This window comes from Diuraphis noxia, unplaced genomic scaffold (genome assembly GCF_037042655.1).
Source record: "Diuraphis noxia isolate RWA-SAM2 unplaced genomic scaffold, SU_Dnox_SAM2 contig0004, whole genome shotgun sequence".
NCBI classification, from domain to species: domain Eukaryota; kingdom Metazoa; phylum Arthropoda; class Insecta; order Hemiptera; family Aphididae; genus Diuraphis; species Diuraphis noxia.
In genome coordinates, this window is record NW_028301714.1 from 54682280 (window position 1) to 54708868 (window position 26589).

The 26589-nt window shown below is 35.1% G+C and overlaps 1 protein-coding gene across 3 annotated transcripts in view; it reads right to left on the reverse strand.

Moving 5' to 3' along the window:
• LOC107173361 (uncharacterized) overlaps positions 1-26589 on the reverse strand; it is a 121257-nt gene that overhangs the window by 13082 nt on the left and 81586 nt on the right. For 2 of the 3 annotated variants that reach the window (XM_089225701.1, XM_089225700.1), the window contains one exon: positions 7855-7998. In XM_089225701.1, coding sequence (XP_089081827.1) covers positions 7855-7998 — 144 coding nt within the window. Of the gene's footprint in view, positions 1-7854; positions 7999-24260; positions 24306-26589 lie in introns of all 3 variants that reach the window. The other variant, XM_089225699.1, reaches the window with a different exon arrangement.

The window sequence follows — 26589 nt, forward strand, 5'->3', positions numbered from 1 at the left end:
TTAAGACTGTCGGATTCGTGTCGTAATTAAAATATGTTTTCCCTAACAATTCTTACTTCTTACTTTAATAATAATAACTAATAAGTTAGAAAAATTATATTATTATTTAAGTGAAAAAAATAAGACCGTCTCGCCGGTGGTAGTTGTTCGGGTGAAATAATATCATAATTTTGTTTTACGACGTTTGATGACGACGGGTTTCTGGGGTCCTCGTTGACCAGCAGATTAAATTCTCGATTTATTGTCAATACGCGGAGTGATAATATTTAATCAACACGTGTGTGTATAATACTGACACGTAACGTAATTTATTGTTATAAGTGTTATAACCTAATACAATATTTGACGCGTGTCGTGCGCACTGTGCACATATTTAATATACATACCTAATACATATCATTATAGGCATACTATGATTTAATATTGTAAATTATATTTATCATTTTTATGAATGTGATATGGTTAGTTAAAAAATAAATGTTACGAGTACAATCGGTTTTTATTTTTAGGCGTTTGACCAAGTCGATTTGTGCGCTAAACAGTGTCGTAAAATTCGCGGCGCGTTACGAAATCCACTACAGAATTTATGTTTATTATTATACACATCAGCTGTTAAATACACATTTTGCAAATGTATAACTATATATACATATATATACGTTAACAATATCTGGTTCACCGCTAATTTCCAACGATGTTATATCATTATTTATTTATTTTTTGCTATTTTACGCCGGTTGAGATAGAACACGAGGTTTTTCGTAAACAATCGGATATACCGACGTTAAATAATATATGTACAGAATAAATATAAATATAATATAGTATAAACAATACGTCCAGTTTACACGAAAATACCTATATATTGAATAATTTTTATTTTTCGACAGCGTAGCAATATGTTAACGAGTCAACGGTCTAACGAAGTATAAAGATAATAATAATATAACACTCATAATAACTCGTGTAGTTTTATGTGCTATATTATACTCGATTGTGTTTGTACTAGGCGCAACTATGTGGCTTGACCCTCAATTATATATTGGATAATAAGACATGAAAAATGTTTTTTTTCAATTTTAGGCATAACATTGGCTGAGAACGAGTATGTATCCTGTAAGACTATTTCTCAAATTTTGCAAATGCTAGGATTTGTTGTATACTAACCATTACTTAATAGAAGTGTCCTGGTGGTACTAACTTTTTTAATTCAAATGAGAACCAATCTTCTTTTGCAATAAACAATTAAGCTAATTTTGTATTTGTAAATCTAAATGACAGAAAAATTATATGTGTGAAAACCATGTGGATTAATAAGGAGAAATTATGAGGGCTACAACCTCTCCGACATGGTGGTACCGTCTGTATATAATTATGCCTATATAATGGTGTCCGTCACTGTTGAGAAACGCACCCGGAAAAGAAAGAAAATAATACGAGAGACACGACGGCTGCGGAAATTCCCTTTAATAATCCCTATAGTACATAGTTATTCATACGTCAGTTATGACCGTTGAGTGTAAACGATCATATATTACAGAGAAAAAGGTTTGGACGAGACGGAAACGGGTTTCAGCCGATTAAACACGCGAAATAGATCCATTAATCACTGCGGCGGATTGACGGGCGTCGTCGACGACTAGCCAGTAGCTCAGACCGGCCGACCGGGTCCCATGCAAATGCCACGTCGGCGGCACAGGTGTAGATCACACGCGGTGGTCATCGCCATTAGTCATCGTGTCCGCGAGTAAGTCCCCCGGACGACGGACGATGACGGACAATGATTACGCGTCCCTTCTACATATTTTGTATTCCTCTCTATATTCGCTTACACCGTATATCATTTTTTATTATTATTATTACAGTATAATATTGTAATTTCGTGATACGTCCGAGAAGAGGCTATTTATCAGTCTTATACGGTGATGGTGCGAACCGTGACGACATTGTTGATATGTTAAGTATAATAATTATTATGCGCGAGTGTTTTATATTGTATAGGAAACGGCGGCGGCCGCCGCCGCGACCGTTACAGACAAAAGCAGGAAGAAGCAGCCGGATGACGACTGCTATATGACTATAACGACGACGACAACGACCACCACCACCACAGTATAATACGCTTCCTATAGTTACTACGCCTCTTCTTCGGGCCCGCGCAAGTCTTCGCCGTTCCAGGAGAGTCTGACGACGGCGAAACCGGTTCGGCGAGCGTATAAATTCACTGACCCCACGCCGAGACCTTGGGAGTTTCTCTACATCGCGCGTCGGTTTTTTTCCTCGGTTTTACACGAGTCTTTCGATTTTACTCTGAATCAGCGGAGAACATTCCGAAAAGCGAAAAAAAAATGATATAATATATATAAACGATAATATGATCGCCTGCGTCCCCGGGAAACGATATAATAACTCATCGACGGACCGCGCGAAAAGGCGTAATCCACGGGATTATAATAATAACAATGATATAATATCAATAAAATTTACGCGGTGTGTATGCCTATTTAAGGGGCCGTGAGGGAAACGTACCCTGTAGAGCAGCTGCTGCTGCTGTAATGTGCGTACAACTCTTTTTTTCCTCTTTTCCGAATTATTTTTTTTTTTTTTGCCGCGTCAAAGACATTATATAATATAATATTATTATACTTTTTTTTTGTGCTGAAAACGCGGAATTTCGACCCAAAAAGGGTGACGTAGGTTCTTCTCTTTGTTGTCGTCGTGCGAGTACATCCTCATCTGCGCGGGTCGTTGTGCAATCACGTGCGTTATATGTATATGTATATACAGCTGAACGACGGCAACGATCATAGTGTTCACCTGCAGTAGTCCCTCTCATCGTCCCGCGGTGCACTCGCAGCCACCGTCATATTATACGTGGTCGGTGTGATTTTTGGGGCATTTCCACCCTTTTTTCGTGCAAAGGGTTAGACGGCTGTCATTTCTACGACGCAATTATTGCGCGTTCATAATATAATACACTGTAGCAGCAATGTTATATATAAAAGGGTTTTATCATTCGGTGTAGGGTTTTTGACACTTTTGTGGAAACCGGTGGCGCGTGTCGCTCTTTGCGCAATTTCAATGGGACCGACGCCTGCTGCTTCTGCGGCTTTATTATTTGTATTTATGTACGGTTGCGACGAAAGGGTTTGGCGCGCGCGCATATTGCGAAAACAACTTCGCGGACAATGCTCGTGCACGTAAACACACAGATGTTTTCATAATTCTGATGTTTTCGTCGGAAATCCAATACGCGAGGGATGGTGTGCTACCGCCACCAAAGAGCGGTTATTAATATTATTATTATTATTGTTATTGATGACGAATAGTTACGACCGGCGAGTTTTTCGCGACCGCCGACAGGAAACACTAGGTGTAAACAATAAAAAAAATATATATATATATATAATTAAGGAACACACATGACCTATAAATTAAAGAAAAACTAATCGTAAAAAAACTTGCGGATGTGCTTGTGCAGCACCCGCGGTTCGTTCTGCGCTGAGTATTACGTCACGATGGGTAGTTGTGCGCGACGACCGAAATGACGACGACATTGTAGTTGTTTTTGTGGGACGTCGACAGATTTTTATCGCCTTGCAATATTAATAAAACATACGATTTTGACTTACGAAACCGACTGACCGACGACAGTGACATTTAATCGTTATTATTATATGTTCTCATAAATTATTGTTATTATATTATTGTCGCGTGTATTTCTTTTTTCTAAAATATTTAATATTGGTACGCATTACAATACATAATACCAAGATCACCCAGACGGATCCGTTTATTTTAGAAAAACCTTCGAAACCACAACGTTATAAAAACATGGACTGCGGAACTATAATACATATTATAGAATATTAATATGATTTGCGGCTTTAAATTTAAATTTGACGTTAAAAACAAAATAGAATGTAATTAACGCATGCATAGACACACTTTCCTACTTAATGTACTATGCATATTCTTATAATGGTTATATTTATTGTAGTTTACATTGCGTTCTGCAATTTCGTAGACGGGGCTGGTAATCAAAGTTTAAATATTATTATATTTCTGTTTCGATATCAAAAATATGAAAAATAAAACCACGTGTGAATTTGAGAATATCATAATTCATAATAGTTTAGTGACTACAATCTATTATCTTTTATTATATTAGGACGATTTTAAATAAATCGTTGAAACTAAAAACTGAAAAGTGAAAACTATTCAAATTTGATTGTTAGGTATTGTTACTATATGTTATCAAAGATAGTATAATGATAAATGAGTAAAATTTAATCAGTTAACTATAAGTTTAACTAATTAGTAATTACTAATTAGGTACTAATCGGTATTAGTTATCATACGAGTCGTACGCATAGGTAAAGGTACTCAGAGTACATGAATCATTTTCAAGAGTTTATATTATACTACAGACATACGCCGTAGGTCGTTATACAATATAATAAATGTTCTTTAATTTCAACGGACATCCGGTTCCGGCAATACGCCCACAACCGTATATACACTAGGTATGTAGATGTTATGCTGTTTGCCGTTTCTTGTATTTATGTGATATATAATATAAAATCAACCAAGCACGTTTATACTTGCTCGCAAAGTTTATTAAGACATAGTGCGATAGACCATATCATTTTTTAAAACCGAATTCAATGACGTGTTTTGAAATGCGACACGTCCAATAATAATAATAAAGTAACGTCGTTCATTTTTGTACACACAAAATACATATTATATAACTGTTGAGTTCAAAAATTTTTTTCCGTCTGAATCTCAAATAACCCATCGCAATGTCTAAAGGATTTTTCAATGACGAATTTAGAGGTTCTTTTTTTTCCGAGTGCCTAAAATATATTAAATGCTGTCGACCCAGATCTATTGACTTAAAATCGTTACATCTACATGTCTGCATATTAAACATTTATTATTATGTGGTTTCCGATTCCGGGGGGTATATTGTTTTACACTACGTCTTTGCGGCGACAATGACACGATTTTATGGTTTTTTTTTCCGTTTAACGTGTTCGTCATCAACTATTTGCCTTGGAGAACAAAAAAAAAAGCTGATTCTCGGAGGTCGTTGAATATTTCAATCCTAAGGGATTATAATAGGAACCTGTTTTTCGCGTTGGTTCCGATGGTCAGTTGGCAGCGACTGACCATCGGCCATCTACATATATACACATATAAGGGGAGACCGATGACCTTTCCCATAAACCTATACCTATAAAACCGATTTTTTTTTTAACAACAGCTGAACGACGGGAAATAAATCGGTAGTAATTTATTATTTTGTATGTCCGTTATGTCAAAGGTCGCAACCGAATATCAAACTGACCGATGAGCACTATTATTCGTATATATAGCGATCGTAAACAACTATGGAAATTATGTTTGAAAGAAATCTGCCAAGACAACAATTGCGTTTTTAATATGTACATTATAATATATACATATATATATATATATATATTATATAAGAGCTTTCTTATCTTATGATACAATATAATATGCAATACTCCAGGAAACATCAACGTTTACGGAAAATTTATAGTTAAATAATAATTAAGAATTTTTCTAAAAGTTATATACTTTATATGTACTTATATTTTTATTGGTTGTAATATTGATGCAGATCGTTTGAATTTTTATATTGCTATATTTGTATATTTTAATAATAACTATTTGGAATAATGGAATGTCGTAATTTCAGTAAATTGTGTGCACTCGGAATTATTATTCCTATTCAATTTCAGTTTTTTTTTTTATTTTACTTTAAGTACCTATCACTAGCTATACAACAGATCGTCCCGCATTGAAATCAAAAATAATTCCAGGTGTGTGCGATCTGCGCCGTATATACACATATCACAAACACACTTATAATTTAATCGCATATTTTATATGCAAACTTTGTTGCACTTTATGCACTCCGCGGCCGAACAATAGTCAGGGGGAGGAGAACCGGTTTCCGGGGTGTATACCTATATTATTATACCGGTCGTGTCCGGTGATGTCCACATCGTGTACCAAAACATGGTCCGCTGACCACGGCGGAAGGGGTATCGAAGAAACGATATCACGGGCTGTTCATATCCCTCATCGATATTGACCATCGTCCAGCGGTCGAACGGGTTTGACCGCCGCGCGAAATATATATAATGAACGCATACAATATTGTAATATTATTATATAACCGACGATTCCCAAGGAATGACCAGTGGTCAAAATTCTTTATTGTAGGCAAGCACGATAATCGCCGTTACGTGCGGCAGGGGTGTGTGCCGCAGAAGACGATTTTTGATCGACCCTGCGAATAATGGAAATAATAATAGTAATAATAAACATATATATATATACCCAGTGGTTTCCGTCGAACCGTCGAATATTACCGATCAGGACAAGGAGTAGGGGCGGGTTATATAGTATTGTTTTCCCGGAGTGCGCCGATGGGAACCGAATTTAACGATATAAACCATCTTTCTGATGCCTATAACGCATATAATGTTCGGTTGGCGGGGTCGAGGAAATCGGCATTAAACAATACTGCGTTTTAGTCATTGCACGTCTTTAGAATATTCGTTAAAAATACACGATGCAAAAGTGAAATTTTATTTTTACGAAACTATTTGGCGAGAAAATCATGTAAACGAATCATGGTGTTTCTTGGGTTTCAAGGCCTCTCGAGTATATAATTGGCTGTAAAAACGCGTTATATACTATATTGAACGTGACGTTTGACACACATACGGCGTTTAGTATTATTATAAATTAAACATTTTATATTATCAAATCATGACGAAGTGCCGATGGATATTTTTCTGATAAAATATATAACGCCGTCTGCAGGACAATAGAACTATATATTATGTATTATGATAAATTTAATAATAATAATATAATATAGTTTTACGAACGCAGACAAAGATAATTAATATTAAATATATTATAATAATTGCTGTATTATAATATTGAATATTTATATGTATGCGTACTATAATAAAGTTATCTGTCTAAATGAAATCCTAATATCGATCGACCAAACGAATAAATTATATAGGTAACATATATAATAGTGCAAACGAGTTCATATATTATGATAAATTATTATTGGTATCGTTGCGAGTTTAACGCTCCGAAGAAAAATCAGATAGCAAAAGATCGCGTCGATGTATAAATATGTACCGGAAACTTCCAAATCGCAAAGTGAAAACGGACTTTCTTCGAACCGGCTCTTCCGGTCTCGCGACGCGGCAGCCGTGTTCATACATTCTAAGTAAAGAGTATAAATAGACATAATGTTATGCGCGAGTCGGAATAATGTCGCCACTGCGGTGTAAACAATAGAAAGTCACTGGTCGAAGTGGTACCTATATATACATTATATTGCTTAAACATATGCATTGATTTATTATAGGTGTGCACGCGCTTCGCCTGGCAGATTTAGGTCACGACGACGAGACGTTGTGACGACACAGCTGCGCGTCGTTTTAACGAAACGAAATCGTAATAATGCTGTATAATAATATAGTATAATATTATGCGAACACTACGCCCGTCAAGATTGTGAATCATATTATTGTGGAAACGATGCGACGTAATAGTTTATGAGATTTGATGTCGCTATGAGCATCAGTTTTGATTTTGGCAGCATATTTGTAGACAATGGTTATTATAGTTTATACGATAATATTCAGCCATTTAATAGAATAGGTACCTATTACCTATAGTCCGAGTGACCTACGCCTATTGACCTACATATTTTGTATTTATGAAATATTTTATTTATAAGATAATGATCATTCTTACAATATTAAATTATGACTATCGAAAACTCACCAGCGTGATGGAATCCGTGCGGCAGGGCGAATGACAACTGTTGTCTGGGAGGCAGATGGTCGGCTGCTCCCTGGTTTCCTATACCACCGTTACCGGCGATCCGGAGGTGATCCAAGAAGTCGATGTTTTCGTCTTTTTCATTACCTGTATCGACAAAAGAACATTTGCGTTAGGTACTACAAACGTGCACATGCATAATATTATTATTATATTATAAGTAGTCAAAGGTATTATGAAGAATATAAGTGCAGCACGGTGACCATGCGGCTACAATATATTACGATTAGATGGCATTTCATTGAGAACGGCTACATCACGTAGGTATTAGCCATAACGTTTCCCAATATATATTTAATTATAGTATATAATTAATATGATTTTTATTGTGCCATTTAATGTTAGTTTTAGCATCTCTTGTTTCGATTTTTTCATAAGCCCGTATTTGTATTTTAATTATATTATGATTAATAAAATATAAAATATAATTCGATTCGATAAAAATACATACATAGGCAACGCCCCCGTCACCGACGTCATATTATATATCGCACACACTTAGGTCCCGACACCGTAGCGACCCTCACCGCCAGGATTTACGGTCGGGATGGATGGTCGCGGTAGAGGTGAGGTTGCAGACGCGAGGGGGAATAATTGACCGGCAGATAAGGCACCGGAAGGGAAAGTGGGTTGAGGCGCCGCGGCCACCGCCACACGGTTGCCACATCGTTTCCTTGACCCACATTTTCACCTGCTTCCCAAAAGACACGTCTCCCCCGCAAACGCAAGAGCGTATATATTCTAATAATATATACACTACCGTCGGATATATATTTATCATTATATAGTACTTAACTAGCTATTATTAAATGTGTACACAACAATAGGATATATATAGTTGGTATCAAATGTTATGAACAATCGATAAAGATCCCTCCCCACATTATACACTAAACGTATTATAATAAGTTAATCGGTTGTAATTATATTATAATATTTATTAATATTACCGATAGTGAAAATTAGATCGCTGATGATTTTTTTTCGGTCACCTCATAAACACTCAATCCGGAACAAAGAAAGTGACGACGGTGAATTTCGCATTTGTTCCGGTATACATCTATATATGTATACACTTTACAGTAAATATACACACACACAAGGCGGTCGTTTTGAAAACGAATCCACTTTCAATGTTTATAACTCGCACAACGCGCACATTTCGTCCGCTCCACTAGCACGTATTTTATCGAGTATACACGTCATTATAATATTAAATCCTATTATATCTATGTATAGATTATCATAATAGCATCGGTGTCGGAAGTCGATGCTATATATTGTACGTTTTGTCTTTCAGTGTAATGTTTTTTTTTGTCATTAATTTTTCGTTTGGCCTACCTTTATGTCGTCGTGACATTGGCTGCAAATCGAAATATTAAATATTATTATTATCTATGTATTACATCAAGCGATTTTAAAATTACGGCCATTGCCGTATATAAAAAAACATTGTCCATGCGTTTGTGTGTGAGAGTTTTTTTCTCATTGCATGGTGTACTTATATTTTGTTCCCCGGAGTCTTAGCCTTGGACGGCTTATATATATATAATTGTATTATATATATCTATTATTGTGTAGCAGTATAGCCCCCACCAAAAAGGGACCGGAAAATCTATGCCAGATAACAGTGGGCGAAAACAATTTCTAGTGGCAATCGGGTCAGCGTGTGTTTTGGCATCGGGTAAAAAAATGAAAAAAAAACGAATAAAAAAGAAGAGTAAAAAAAAAAAGAATGAAAGAACGAAAAATTCTGATTCTTTCTAACCTGAAAATAAACGTGTGGGAGGACGATCCATCAGCGTGCGTTACACACGACGAATACGAAACTAGGTCAAACGCCCTTAGACCCGAAAAAGAAACACGCCGACCGTAAAAAAAAATACCCGTGACCAACTGTTGTCTTGGAATTGGGTCATGTACTTGTAAGGGACTAAATCACTATTGTAGACAGTTTTTTTTAAACTCTTTTCCCCATGTACTAAACTGTCGTAACACGTGTGTATAATATAATATAATAATATATTCTTTCTTAACGCGGTTAAATTGACCGAAACCAATAAATGTTTGAAGAAGAAGTCTTAAGAATACACGCATATTATGGGATACCGCAACTTAATAATAATATGTGACGTATAAGAAAGAAAAAGGGATGTGACCAATTGTCGTACGCGTTTGACCCACATATTATTATCTCTGTATACTATTTGTTTTATATTACATCGTCGACGATAATATAACATAATAGTCCCATCGTAAGGGTTTGAGGTCTATGGCCTCATGCTCGTAAATGTCTCGCTACGGCCTTGGGGTTGAAAAGGATATCGGTTTAGGGAATTCTGAAGCAGACCACGACGTCAATAAACATAATAATAAATCTTGTTCTGGTATTATTTTGTCGTACATAATATTATACGCAACGTAACGTATATTACCTATATTATGTATGGATTTACGTAACCAGCCCGCGCGTGTATTAGGAAAAAAACCGAAACCGTAATGAATTCGAAAAACGTCGCGACGGGACGATGATATATGAATATTATCGTGTTTCTTTTGAATACATTTTAACCGTAGGCTGAGAGTACAAATGGTATTTAGGATTTTAACATAACAATAATAAATGTAGATTGATCTAAATAATTGTCAATAATGTTTATTATATTACTTACAAACTAAGTCTCAGAGTTTAAGTTTACGTGATATTAATCATAGAGAACTGCCGTTTTCTTATAGGTATATTAGTATTTGATCGTAGCTTGTCGTATACATGAACGACAAGAGAGGAGGGGCTTAATATCTGGTCAGCATAATGTACATGCTATATATGTAAGATGCATATATAATATGTACCTATTGTACATATTATGTTTATAAAATAAAAGTAATGATGTAACAAACGTTACAGTAGTATGGGTAATTATTTTAATATATTTTGGCGTTAAGCGTTTTTTTTCTTTCAATGAGACTCGGCAGTTGTTGTCCGTCGGTGGAATATTCGCGTATACCAATATAATAATTTATTAAAATACAAATCATTGCACTGCAATGCCGCGGTGAGATAATAAAACTATTATATTATAATGCTAAAAAGACGATGAAATTATATAAGAACGGATCGGTTATTATGATGTTGCGACACGCCACCGACGACGACGACGACGACGATAGGGACGCGGCGAACCACGACACAATCCACGCCCGTCGTGTTGTTTTAATGCTGTTTGTTGGTTTTTTTTTTTTGACAATGCGGTTACGCAACTCTATAATATAACATAACCATCTGGTTGTGGCGTCTAAGTAGTTCACGCGAATAACGATAATGCTGCAGTGATATAAACACCACATTTGAATTTACATATTATAATATCGGTGTTTTAGGAAGGATCATGGACCGACGGCCGCACGCGGGCTGCAGAGGGAAGCGGCGGCGGCGGCAAAAAAATTAAACCTTATGGCGCGCGCGTCTGACCCAATTCTCTGTCTCGTATATTATTATTATGTGATAGGACGTTATGTATACACGGACGAGAAGAAACGCCCCGTCGGTCCCGTCGTACACCTATAGGTTATATGTGTAATATAATAATCTATAATATTTTAATTTATACAAGTCTACGCTGCGAGGACTATGTGCAGCAGCAAGCAGGTTGTCGGCATCGTTACGTTATTTAAGTATTTTCGATTTATTATACGTCGCGAGATGTCGACGCTGGTCTAAGTGCACCGCACTTAAAATACAGTATCAACTATCAAGTACTTTAAAAAAAGCAATTTATGAAGATTTTATATTTATATTTTAAAATTATTATTGCTAATTTTAACAAACTCAAGTCCGGAAAACGATTTTACTTTATTATTATTTATTATATTGACATTTCCGAAAAAAGCGTCATACTAATATTAAATTTCTACTGTTACTATAAAACGTAGTGCAAGGGGCTGTGTGCTAATAAAACCATAATATTGTATAGATGTTGTTAATACTTGGTTATAATATCAATGTGCAATATAGTAATAATACTGCAGCAGCAATATCGTGAATAATAACAACTATACGACATTATTATATGGATAACATTATTACAATCGTCGTCGTAAATCGGAAATGCCGACTGGGTCATATACGCGAAAGACGTTTCGCAATACCCCGCATATCACCACTGCAATGGCACAATCTACATGTATAGTTATATACACAACTCGGCCAGCGGACTTTCACTGGAACGACTTTTGCGTGGGAGTTTTCAGCAATCGCCCCCCCCCCCGCCAGAGTGTGTAGACGCGTGCCACAGGGTGGATGAGCAGACGGGCGGACGGTGACGGCGGGCAGACGCTAGTCTCAAGGCTGCGTTCCGCCCTCGCCCTATTTTCACGCACGCGGGTCAGACGCACCGGAGACAGACGTGGCGTGCTATAACCAAACCGTCGACGCCGACGCCACCACCTACCCCACTGACCCCCACCTGCACTACCCTTCGAGCGAGGCGTTTTTGGCCGGCAATCGATAACAGCTGATTTTGTACTGTCCGCCTGCCGCGCCACGCGCCGGCCCATTCAACCGGTGCCCGGAAAGCGTCGTCGCTACTGACGAATAATGTTGAACGTATTATAAAAAAAAAACTCGTCAATACATATTAATATTTAAGCGAGGACGTTCGACACCCTCTGAATTATTGTAACTAAACGCATCACACAACAATTACCCGTGGCAGCCATCATGTAGGTACCGATCGTCGATATCCTATCGCAAAAAGGTTAAACCAGGAAAATTGGTTGCGGGGTCGTAATAATTATAATAAAATATACATAATTATAATAAAATAATATGTAAATGGGAGCAAAAGTGAAAACGACCTTGTTTTGCGAGTTAAAACGGCGGTGATGAGCCGACGGCAGCTGCGCGTCGTCAGAATTCGCCAACTCGGCGGAAATTCATTCGATTTCCGTGCTTGCATATACAAACGCGCGTGTAGAATAATATATAACAGATATAGATATAGCTAGTAAATACACGTACTACGCTTTATACATTTGGTTTAAGAGGAAAAGTAAATATTATGTTTAACTTACATAAGTATATATTGTGTTGCGACAATAAAAGTGAACTGACGATTTATTACAAACTATATACTTATATATACGTATAGTGCGAGTTATCGAGTCATATGATGACGTAAATTTAAGCGCGAGGGTATAATATCATATCGAGTACGGTGTCGCGCAAGCTGTAAGGGTGTAACATATATACAATATAAAATACGTGAGTGAGGTAAATCGTTTTATGTAGGCATCGTACGGCGACGGGTCGGTTCGCACGCGCGGGTAGACGCCCGGTGATCGATCCTTGTAGCGGCGTCGGCAGCGCAATGGCCGGGACGATGGGGGTGTGAGCCGGGCGCCGGCGGACGGCGGCGTCGGGACCGCTGGGGATGACGACCCCGGCGCGTTAACGTCGTACGTTGGCGAGGCGGAAGGGGTGGAGACTTTTACGTTTGCCACGAGCCGCACGTTTTGTGTGCTTGATAAAGTGCTCGTGGCCCTGGGACGAACAAAGGTCGTTTACTCTCTGTATACTTAACCACCCCGTCACAGCCACGATCGACACGACCTATATATGTGCTTGTGTGTTATATATGTATATCCAACTCCTCTCCGATCTCTCTTCCGACTTTAAGTCACCACGAGCGCCACCCCGCGTCACCAAACCCGCTTACCCGACCGTCCACTCGAAATGGATGGAACTCCTTTGAGACTCCTTTTATATATATATATATAATATGTATCTATTATAAGCACGCGCGCAAGGAACACTGTAATTCAAAATGGATATTTCTTCTTGTGCCCAACTTTTAATATCCTCTGCGAAAAATTTGGGATTTGCCGTATAACGAATCGTAGTATACGGTTCAGCATTTTCGATGTCTTGTCGTTATAATAATTATATATATATATCGATCAATTTTTCTTCATGTAATTTGCGTACGCTCATTGGTGACTCTGAGAAACGAGTGAAGTTACAACTTATTGTGTATGGTACATGTATAAAGGTTAGATTAGATTAGATATTTTCTTTTTTTTTAGTGTAGTTACTTAAATAATATGTTTATTAACATTTAAGTATAGGACCTGCATATTATACAATGATATTCAGTCACAGAGCATAATATTATAATAGACAATAGTTATTTTCTAAAACCAACGAGAAAATGAAAAACCGTACAATCTCGTATAATAAATACTTAAGTATATAGCCAAAAAAAAATACTTTATCTAAATAAACTGAAGCACAAATACAATATATTATAAAATAAAGAGTTTCGAAGAAAATATTTTTAACTGAAATTCCATTTTAACCAACGACAGTGTGCTCAAAGTTCATAATAAATTAATAATCTATACCTTATAAAATATGTGTTGTATATATTTTATAGAACCATCATTCTTCGAAAAATGATCTTGATCAAATCGAATTAAAAAAATGTAACCCCCAATAATATACTACATACATATACTTAGTGGATAATGGGACAAAAACTTCTTTGACTTTAAGTAATAGTATAAACAGAGTTTTTTGTAAAATAAATTTTGTATTTTTTTTTTTGGTATGCAAGGGGCGTGAGAGCCTGATAAATGAATAACGGATTCGAAATAAGTTTACGTACGGTCCCCGAACACATTTACATAATAAATTAATAACGATAATACGACGGGCTTGCGTGGGCGTATATTATATTACGATATATAGGTACGGTTTTTTTGACTCTTTAGAAATCCTATTCGAAAAACTGGCGGTGAGACAACATCGACGATAGCAATAAACGGTCGGGGAATTTTTTTTAAACGTGTAAAAACAATGACCAATGCGATACGAAGGGGAGCCGCCACCGCCACAGCCGCAGTCGTCGCCCATAATCGTGACCTATTTCCGGGACTCCGTGTACGCGCGCACACACACTTCCTGGACGAGAGGCGGACACGAAGACGCCTGGGCGACTGGCCGTGAACTTTCACGCGCCCGATTGTTCAAGGCCACAGCGATTTCTCCGCCGACGGTACCCCATAGACCCCACCCCCGCCACTACATCAACTATGTTCAAATATATATATACACACACACACGCGCGCGCGCGTATACGGTGACGGTTTCGTTATTGTACTTTCACTATTTTGGATTCTCTTTGACGCGCGCGGTCGTCTAATTATAATAAAATTCGTATCCGCATATATTTTATACGCGATACGTCGTCGGTTCAATAAACCCCGCAAATGCACCACGTTAAAACATTATATTTGAATGAGCATTATCATTTTATCGCTTTAGAGATAAAGTACGTTGTCCGAGTGATTTTTGTGCGGAACGTGTTTGATGATCGGACAAGAGAAACGTCGCGAAAACCGCCTGGCACACGGCCAAGAGAACTTCGGGGAGGCGTATAAATAATGATAAACGAAACGGAACGCTCCAACAATATGGAAACTTCCGCCGTGCATACAATCACTACAGCATAGATTCACCAACTATATGTATACTGCAGCTAGTACATATACTGACAGCACAGAGAAAAAAAACATGAACCGACGACGATATGTAATCCTTGTGAGAAACCGATGGGGGTAAAACGAACGGATGGATGTTTTTGTCGGGTAAAAGGTGTTTTTATACCCAAAAAAAGATCCTATATATTATATTTATTTGAAATAAAACGGCGAAGACGAGGAGGCAGATGTGTAGGAAATGATTTCGCACAAAAACCCGATGATGAGTGCGTATATATACGCGGTTCTGACGAGGGTGCACACGCGATTGACCCACTTTAACAGGTTACCTTGTTTTCGCCTTTCTCCGCGGTGGCACAAAAGAATTTCGCGTCGTTGAGTTATATTTTTATCCTTTTATTTAATGCATTTTTCGGTTTTTTTTTGTATTTTTCTCATCTCCCTATGTCGCGGTCGTCGAGGGTAACAGGTAAACGATATTATACAATAAATAAAATAAGAGATTTGACTCGGTATGATACAGAAATGTTTTCCGGTTTTATGCGTTAGGTACTTGCAAAATTTATATGACGAGTATACTCGCGTCATCAAAAGCACTCGTGGTCCATTATTATAAAATCGTGTGAAAGACTTACGGAATTGTTTAATGATGCATTTTTTGTAACCCTTGTAGATTGGCTTAATATCTTCAGCATCATCTGATTCGGAGTTCGTCTCGTCCGGTTCACACTTTACCCGTAGGTCCAAAGGTTTGGCCTCGATTTCACTGATCATCGCGACGATTATGTTTTTATTCGTTCTCGTGTTTAATACAATTCGTTTAAAACGATATTCGATTGATGAAAAACACTAAGAAAAACGGTCACTAGGTATAGCACGCGCGCGCAAGTGCAATAGTAATAATAATTATAACAATAATAATACAATACGAGTCGGTATTATATATTTTTAAAATTTTCCGACGAAAAATGAATTTAAAAAAAATTGAATACAAATACGAAAACAAATTTTCCTCGGGATAATTTTTTTTCTATATCGTACACGGTTATATTCATATAATTCGAAACCGAAAACTAAAAAAAAAATTCGAAAACCAAAAACAAAATTATAATATTATAAAATACTACTACGTTCGCGAGCACCGCCAATAAATTCACGTACTACAACGCATGACCAGCCGGTAGGTACCCGACGTCGATGAGCCAGCGCCGGAATATGAGAAGCTATACAAGACCACGGGCAACCGGCGGCAGCGCCGGTGACGGCGGCGTTTCCCCCCCAAGCAGTGTGCACCAGGCGGCGCGACCTAAAAACACCGTATGCGCGCCGTAATTACCGTGCCCACCGATTTTCGACAGTATCTATTTCGCACAACGTACCTATTATACATTTTTTTTTTATATATAAAATAAAAACACAACTTTTATCGCTTGGCATAAGTTAAAAATATATTATAAGTATTTACAGTTCAGTAGGTAGTAGGTACTATATTTTACATCGTATATAATTATAAATACATGCCGTATTGTCGTATGTATAATATACAGTAGATATATAATATATAATCGGTGAATACTACGCAAAGCGAATAAAGCGATAATATGAAAATTTAATAATTTACTGTTTATTTCGTTCGATGCAAGGATATGAATATTGAATATGATATTAATATTACAGTATTGTAATTTTTAACATGTAATTGGAAAAATAATAATATTTACAAAACTTAATATTCACGCCAAAATATGTGCAGCTGGCGGAAAAAAGAAAACAAATGATCTAGTCACTTCGCGAAAATCGTCTTGTAGTATTCAAATAATTTTAAATGCATGTGATACATGCAGTTTACAGTTCGAACCATAGATATAATATTGTAGAATAGTCTGGGAATGATATAAAATATGTGAAGCTAATATGTCTATACAAATCCATAAAAAAATTAGGATTTATCAATACTATAAGTTAGCATAGGCATAAAATAGCCTTACATTATTAAGCCTCTATTATATATATATATATATCATGAGTTGACCTAAGGGCTATGAACACTATGTATACACGTAGAATAGCAGCGGAAGGGTCGGCGAACAACCGCCCTATCAATTATTTATAAGAATTTAATTTGTATTTTCCTTTACGCAACGTATTATGCACAAAATAATATTGTAATGTGCAGTATACGATCATATTATTATTGTGTATAGTGATTATCGCATAATCTCGTCCAAAACGGGTGTCCATACAATAACGACCAGACGTCCGTACATTAATTAATAATATAATAACGTACAAGGGCAAACGTGTTTGATCGGGCCAATTTTACGATTCGTTAGTAATAATAATCCTCACTGTATCGATTTATTATTTAATACCATCACAACATGTATCATCTATACATCTACATGTACCTCATATGAACAACGTACGGTTAAGATAAAACGTAATCGTAGGTACCGTTCTAAGTAGCTAGCTAACGTTAAGAAAATTTTTTTTTATATATTATATCCGTTAAACACCTATCTACTTATACCTATTACCTACTACACCTACCTACTTACTATCTCTACAACAGTAAAATATCAATATTACATTTTATATTTGTTATCGCACATATTGTTCAAATTCCTATTTTGATAAGATGTATATGAGTAATGTTTAAAGTTTGATATATTTTGAAAAAAAATAGAATGTATTAATTTTTTGATTTTTGGCTATCCTTATGATGCGTCAATTATCTTGTGTTTTTATATGTATGAATCATACATAAGATTTATACATTTCACTAACAGTGTAAGCAGTATAGGGAATAAATTTGGAAATTTGAATTTATTTCAATTAGGAATAACATGGAGCATTGCAAGATGTTATCGTTATGTCTATGTGTTTTTTTTATTTAAAGATATTTAATTTGTTTTAATATATTGAGAAGTTTAACAAATCATTAAATGATTGTGAATTAAATTAAATTAATTTTGAATGATTCTATTATTAATTTTGGGTATCATAATTATTTAGTTTATTACTATTTACTTTCAATTCTACTATTGATTTCACTGTGTTATGATTTTATGAACTATACAAAATACACGTATTTAAACGTATTTACGTTAAAACATTTAAATTTTATACTTAGTGAAAATTCAAAAACTTAAATGAGAGGCATCTTCGTGTTTTTTTTTTTTCAATACTTAGTTTTAAGGTTTAACATTATATGAACAAAATATTGTAACGATGTTAAATATTTATAACGTCAATATATTATTTGAGTATAATATATAAATCATAAAGCATGTCATCATTCATTGCACGGTGCACGGTGATTGTGTGGTGGACGCACATTTTCGGACCACCTCCCGTCAGTGATTATATTATTATTATACGATTATGATAGAATTTCATCGTTTTAGCTCTATTCTAGTCCGAAACTAGGTCAATTTAATAATTGTGATTTATACAGTCTAATCTTCGCTGAATTTCCATCCAACTACATAACTACACAACAATAATATATATCTATATGCAATATATTGTAATAAATAATAATGTATGTCTGGTCGCGAGTCCCATCGGTGTTGCCACGTCGAATCGCGCGTTATTCGGATTGGAGATTACCTATGCGTTTATTATTGTGTTTGATGTTCTATATTGCACGTATGCCCGACGAATCTATAGTAACACAATTAATTAAGCATTTAACGCCGTGACGATCACAGTCGTCTGTTTCGTTCGGGATTTCACTTTTTTTTCGTCCGTTCTCGTTTTCGCATGATATTATTATCTCTGCTGCAATATGAGTTGTTCTACGCGCGCGCGCGACTCCACAGCAGCAGCTAATTTGGAATCGACACATTTCCGTGGTCGTTTGCTAAAAACAGTGCAGTAATAAAGTGTATTATAGGAAAAACGCGTTGCGGTCGTCGCGGGAAGTCTATTATATTATAATATACGTATAGAGCATAATACAATATTATTATTATCTCTGTTGCGGTGTACTCGCGCGTTCGGAATGTTAAAAGTATAATAATAGTAATAGTAATATCACGGTATTATATTATTATGCCGTCGAAAAGCTGTTTCCGTATACGATAATACACAAGCTGCCCAGAGTACATGAAATGAAAACATATTACTATATCCTATATATACATGAATTACGAATGTCGATATGATAACGTGCGTTCGACTTTGTTTTTTTTTTTTTTTTTTTGAAATTTCACACCGTTGAGTGGACATAAAAAATTAAATTCTGGCTCACTCGCTACCACCACCAGAACAAATATTGTACGATTGTACAATATTGGAAGTATATTATACTATTATATAGGTTCGCATTTCACACAACGCGTTGTTCAAATACATAATATGGAATTCAATCTACAAACGGGCCACACACACGTGTGCGATATATTATAGCTATAGGTGGCATACACGGCTGCAGTGATATCGGATGACGATTTATACAATAATTATTATTTTAATTGAAACAATGATCGTTTTCGGACGAATTGCGAATAATTAACAAAAAAAAAAAAAAAAAATGGAACGATCGACCCCGACGGAAACGGCTGCGGCGTTGCGTGCGTAACGGCTGAAAATGGCTCGCTGCAGTTTACATTGCGTTCGACTATTATAATAATAATATTGCGTACACGACATCGCACTGCCTCATAATATAATATTATAATGTTTACACGTCACGTAATTATTATTATCATCATTATTATTATTATAACTGTTATTCACACCGATATTTCCTAATGACCACGCGTGCGTGTTTATTTGATAATATCGCTCGTTCGCGATACCTGTATTATTTTCTGGTGGGTGTAATATTATTTCTGGTGTGGTATATTAAAAATTTAAAAACAAACAAACAAGAGACAATAGAACGTATAATTTTCTATAAAATATAACACGTGTAAATAAAAGCATATTATAGAAAAACCACCGACGTACCACCGTCTGAGCCCTGCACGAAAAAGGGTCAGGGCGGTTAAGGGATACGACGAAATGAGCGGCCACATACATAATATTATATTATTATGCCATATATAGGTATAGGTAACGTTGCAGCACGGGATCGCGTTCGTTTAATATGCATTGTTACACTATAGACTATAATAATATACGGACGCGTCATATTATTTACCTACCTGTTGTATATAAGAACATAGGTATAATGCGCATGTGCGTTTGTGTATAATATAGTCGCTTATATATTATTATCATAATGTGTTATTTGGGTTTTGTTTTGGATTTTTTTCTTTCGCGTTGGGGGAGGAAATATAATGTGCATATAAATATATATATATATAATAGTATATGGAGGTGAAACAAAAAACAAACCGGTTGCGTCTTCCTGCTCCCGCCGGGGGCGGGTGTCTCTTCCGGCACGAACAAATTCGTTATAAATAGTTATAATACATTAAAGTATTATACACTTATTTATATCAATACGATAATAATTTATGCTAATTCAGCCATTTTATTTCCATTATTAATATATATTTTGTTATGTGTATTGCACACGTGCAAAAAAATAATCGCAATAACAATAATAATAAGAACAATACGCGTATGGCTCACATCGATTTACAGAATATTATTTTATAGCATTTTTAACGCCCCTAAGGTTCAGTTTAACGATTGACGAAAAAAGTACATATATCATAAATGCTACTAACTATGGAAACAACAAAATACGTACAATCATGATCAAATGAACGAAAGGAATTATTACTATAAATTATTTTTCGAATAGGACACTTCTAAGCCGGATTTCTCATGTGAAAAAACCTCTCATTGAAATTTATAGGTATTCTTAGACTGAACCCAAAGAATAATGAAGAAATCATACAATAATTTGTAAAAGTTAGAAACAAACAAAATGTTATATGTCATTAAAAATGTACTATTGTCAATTCTTATATTATACGAGATGTTCATAAGTTCATATTTTACCATACTTTATTTCAATGTTTTGTATCCCACCTCCTCAACTACATTTAATATAAAGTTATAGTACTCGCAATCAACATAAAAATGTAATTCAATAGTAAATATAATGGACATTGCTGCCGATGAAATTTTTAGTGATCACTAAAACAATTAATAAAAAAACAAATTGAGTAATATTTGCAACTTTGCAAGCGCGTGTCGGTTGAAAAAAGTTGTTAAAGATTCTATACTTTACCTCCGAATCAAAATTTTGAACACGTTTTATTGGAATCAGTACCAAACAAACTTTTAACTATTGGAATTGGTAACGGACAAATATTCGCCGTAACAATATTCGAATATTAATGAAATTGTAGCAAAATTATAAAACTTGTTCAAAACAAGGTATCAAACAATGTTTGGTATACGCGATGATGTTTTCGAATTCGGAAACGGTTAAGTTAGAGAAAAGATAGTGATATAGATCGTATTTCGAGTAATTTTATATTAAAAAAAACAACTCTAGAAAATGGGCTGGGTCGGTTGACGCACCGCGTGTGTCCATTAATACTATAGTATTTCCTATAAGTGATGCTGAAAATAACTATCATAATAACTGGGTAACGTTTTCGCTCAATAAAATTATTGAAGATAGAAAATGTTTCCCTCGAACCAAGAACCCGATTTATATATATAGGCAGTGATTGGGGGGACAATAGTCCCCAAATACATTAAAAGCTCTCACAAAATTAAAACAATAATTATTATTGAATCGGCTCATTTTGTGTAGGAAAATTTTAACTCTCAGTCACCTTAAAATGCAATCAAATTTTTTACTACAATCATTGATCACGGTTTTGTGGAAATCTCCATAATCATACATCGTAAGTTGGAACTTATATGCCTACAAACATACATAGTATATTATATATTTTATTTTTTACTACACGATATTTTTCGCGCATCGTGCGCATGAAATATTATGTACGACCTTCAGCAATATTGAAACAAAAAAATTAATAGCATGTGCGTGGAACGGAAAAATCGATGGTGTGGCATCGATTTATTGGGACGTACAAGAGTATAAAAAAGTAGGCAAATACTATTATTGTTAATATTTCATCTATCAATATTTATATGACTAATGTCTGAGCGATTCGACTTCGACGAATATACGCATTTATTTCCGGATGAAAAAATACTAATAAGCAATATTACATACCCAATACACGTGTAATTTCATTATATGCCATATATATGCTTAAAATGCCGTATAAATATAATTAATAACTGACACTAAAAATAGATGCATCGGGTAGAAAAAAATATCGATAGATTTTCGAATTTATATTCTTCAACGCACTTATATCGTGTTATATGTAGTGTAACCAATATAGATTATAATATATTTACTATTTAGTATAGCTAATAAGTAGTGAATATATGTTTTCTTCCCGACAATTGTCTACAATTATGTACGCAATCTGAAAATATCAGTAATGACTGCGGGAAAAAAAATTCTATTTATTAAAATAGAATTGTCACAATTAATATACATACAAGTAGGTATAATATAATAATAAGAAATAAAAAATAATATAACTGAAGCGCAGTGATTATGTGTACTAATGTACTATACTAATTTTCACATATACGATATGATAATAATAAAGCGTTTCTAAATCGATAAATTCACCATAGCTTTAAGACGGTATTTTAAATATTTAATTTCAAAGCGTGAAAGATCTTGACAGCAAATCATATATTATTAAACATGAGAGTCGATTAGATATTAACCATGGGTGAGCTTTGTTTTTCAAGACCTCGGTCAATAGTTATCATACGCATGGTTACATTATATTATATTGCAGACAATATTATACTTTTATTCCGCCGCAACAGTTCGATACGGTCGTATACACCCCGACGACCTCCCCGATCACGAATGTTAGAATAAAGGGTGATTCGATATGGGTACAATTATTTTCATAGTCAGTTGTAGTGTTTATGAACAAAAAGATGGTATCAATTTTTTCTTCGCCTGTAGTATTTTGCAAGGAATTTAGATTGTTATTGTTTATTGAAAAACCACCCTCTCGTCAGAAAATCGTTTTGGAAAAAAATATTTAGATATAATGTATAATATTATTATATACTTTGTCCAGCGAGAGAAACCGCCGATTTTGTACATCCCCCACGTTATCGAAACCAGTTCCCTATGGATCGGTGTCGCGTGAGGATGCGTAGAAAAACCAAAATTTAGTCGGCACGCAGGGCATTCTCTCACTGGACAGATTATAGAAATATATCAAATTTCATGTGACAAAAATGTTGATTTCGCTTATAAGCCAGCCTAATCCTCATAGTTTTCGTCATACACGTTTCGGAAATCACTGCAGTATATTATAATATTATACAATATTAAATAAATAAATAAATCGTATGTATAGTTACCAAGGCAATACATCCATTGACACATTGTACCTATAAATATTATATTTATAATATTGAATATTATAATGTTGTACAGCGTTTTCTTAATTGTGTGTGACAAAAATGGTGGGGTTCGCATAAGTCCAACATAATCCCCACCATTTTTGTCACACTAAATTTGAAAGACCCTGTCCATATTCCTATTCATGCTGCAGAACTATATTTTAGTATACCTATACTTACAATACACACTATTATACCGTTGCATCTAAAGAAGCGGCCGTCGACCCGGGACACGATGCGCTGCAGAGGAAATAATCTTTTGTCGCTGCACATGTATGCGATTACATCTACCGTATGCGCTTATAAAGTATATAATAATGTATACTGTTACGTGAGCTGTAGTATACGAGTAATAAAATACGTGAAACGGAAAAAAGGTCGAGCAAGGTGATAATATGTACATAAACAATAATTACCGACGGTGGTGGTGGTCGGTGGGGGTGATGTCGGTCGATGCTTACCTGAAACAGACAAAAAAAAAACCAAAACATTAATAATTATTATATTTACGATTATTATATATTGTCGCTTATGTATTTTATTTACACGCTAATTATTATCGTAATGCATAATATTTATGTTGTTTATATACCGCAGCAATTGTGGTGCAAGAGACGAGTATTATATTTATATATTATCATTGTCTATGTTTACTAACATCGCTCACACGGTTTAGTACATATTATAAATTATATTATTCTTATACGACACACATCGCGCCGGACTTAACGAACATGCATTGTTACCAATTATTCCGTCAAAAACGAGTCGATATACATATATATATATATATATATATATATATATATACACTATTTTTACTATGTATATATTGTGTACCGGGGGAAAAATGTTTCGGGCGGACCGTTGAAGGTGTATATGTAGTTATATTACTATTATATATATGATGACGTATGCATACACCCCGAGTCAGTCGTTCACACGGAAAAAGGTATAAAAGACACAAAAAACTGCATTCTATACATAATATGGGTACCCATCGGCATTCCGCTATTCGTTTGAAACACGCCGTCGGTCTATTCGGCTATGTATGACGTCACCGTGTGCATCTATATATTATTAGAAATTAAACTATATACATGAGCCACGGTTATTTGCAGATTTTTACGAGAGCTTACGGTACATACCTAGGTTTATGTATAGTTGTATTATTATATTATTAATTGATAAAAATAAACCTTACTGCATACCTACTGCAGTTTTTACTATTACCTATTGTACTTATAAGAGGTATTACCTCAAGTGATATTAGATTTTTCTTTCTAATTGTGTTTATTTGCAAAAAACTTGTATAACTCAAGCAGTAAAATATACAATTATTGTTATTTTAAGTTGGTGTGAGCATTTATTTATATGCATGTATTGCATATTTTTTTCAGAATGTGTACGATTATCATATATGCCAAATCGGCAAGTTGTACTATAGCGAGTGACGTGTAGGTACCCTACACAATATTCACAGCGTAGCAATTATATTACTGTTTTTTAGCATGTTACATTTTTTAGGGTGTGTATGTAAATCGTTACAAAACGATATAAAAATATTCGTGGTTAACATTAACTCATTTCATTTTCAAGTTTTAACTTCAAGTTTTAACCTCTCGCATCAACACTACACAACGCTATAGTGCAAACGTGCGGTTATAAACAAGCATTATTCGCACATCGTTTCACTTTTCTACGTATAGGTATACAAGGTACCATTACATTGTAATATTATACATATTTGTACGGCATTTTTCGAGCGCGTAAAATATTATTTTGTCGGTGGATATACTCGGAATGCATCGGGACGAGTATGACTAAACACATCATGCGCAATTAACGGCGATGTTTCGAAAATCGGACGTCACCGCGGTTGCGCAGGTCTAAATCACTAAACATTACAATAATAATTGCAACTGTATTATAAATATTTAAAATAACATTTTGTACGTTGTATTATTTAAAATAAATATGCATGTGAAATGCCGAGCGGCGATTTCCAAACGTCGTTGACCCGCACACGCCATCACCCCCAAAGTGTAAACAACGTGTTGATGCGGTAATTGTTTATTGTGTTTTGTATAAATTATTTTTTCATTCCGTTTCTATCGCGTAAACAACCGTTGCGATTATTATTATCGATCGTCAGCGAAATCCGGAGACGTACGTTTTATTGCGCTCATGCACTCACTCAAATTTATTTTCGTTTCATTTCTTTTAGGCGCTTTCAAAATTCAACAAACGGTCAATACGTCATATTAGTATAACTATATTAGATTGTGCGCAGTTAAAATACCAATATACACACAAACATTTTTGTAATACCATATTAAACTGTTATTATTTTACATCGTTTTCCGCCGGTACGATACTTACTATATGACAGTATGACACTATAATAATATCATTATTATACTGCAATAAACATCATAAACCGTTATGTATAATTAATTTGGTGTATACATTTTTATATTATATAATTAGTAATTACACGGACGTTGGTTTAGTATTTAGTGCTGCTTTAGCAATACAATATTTTATATGTAGGTAGTAGTACCTATCTTATTGCGATCTCAATCTACCCAATTCTATCACTATATATTATGTATGCGACGAGTATCATAATAATAATATCGCGAACACTAGGTACAATGTCATAATATTTAAAAACGAATAACACTTTTGCATAATATCGTAAAAAACTAGGTTGCAGTCGTTACGCGTTGTTGTGTATTATTA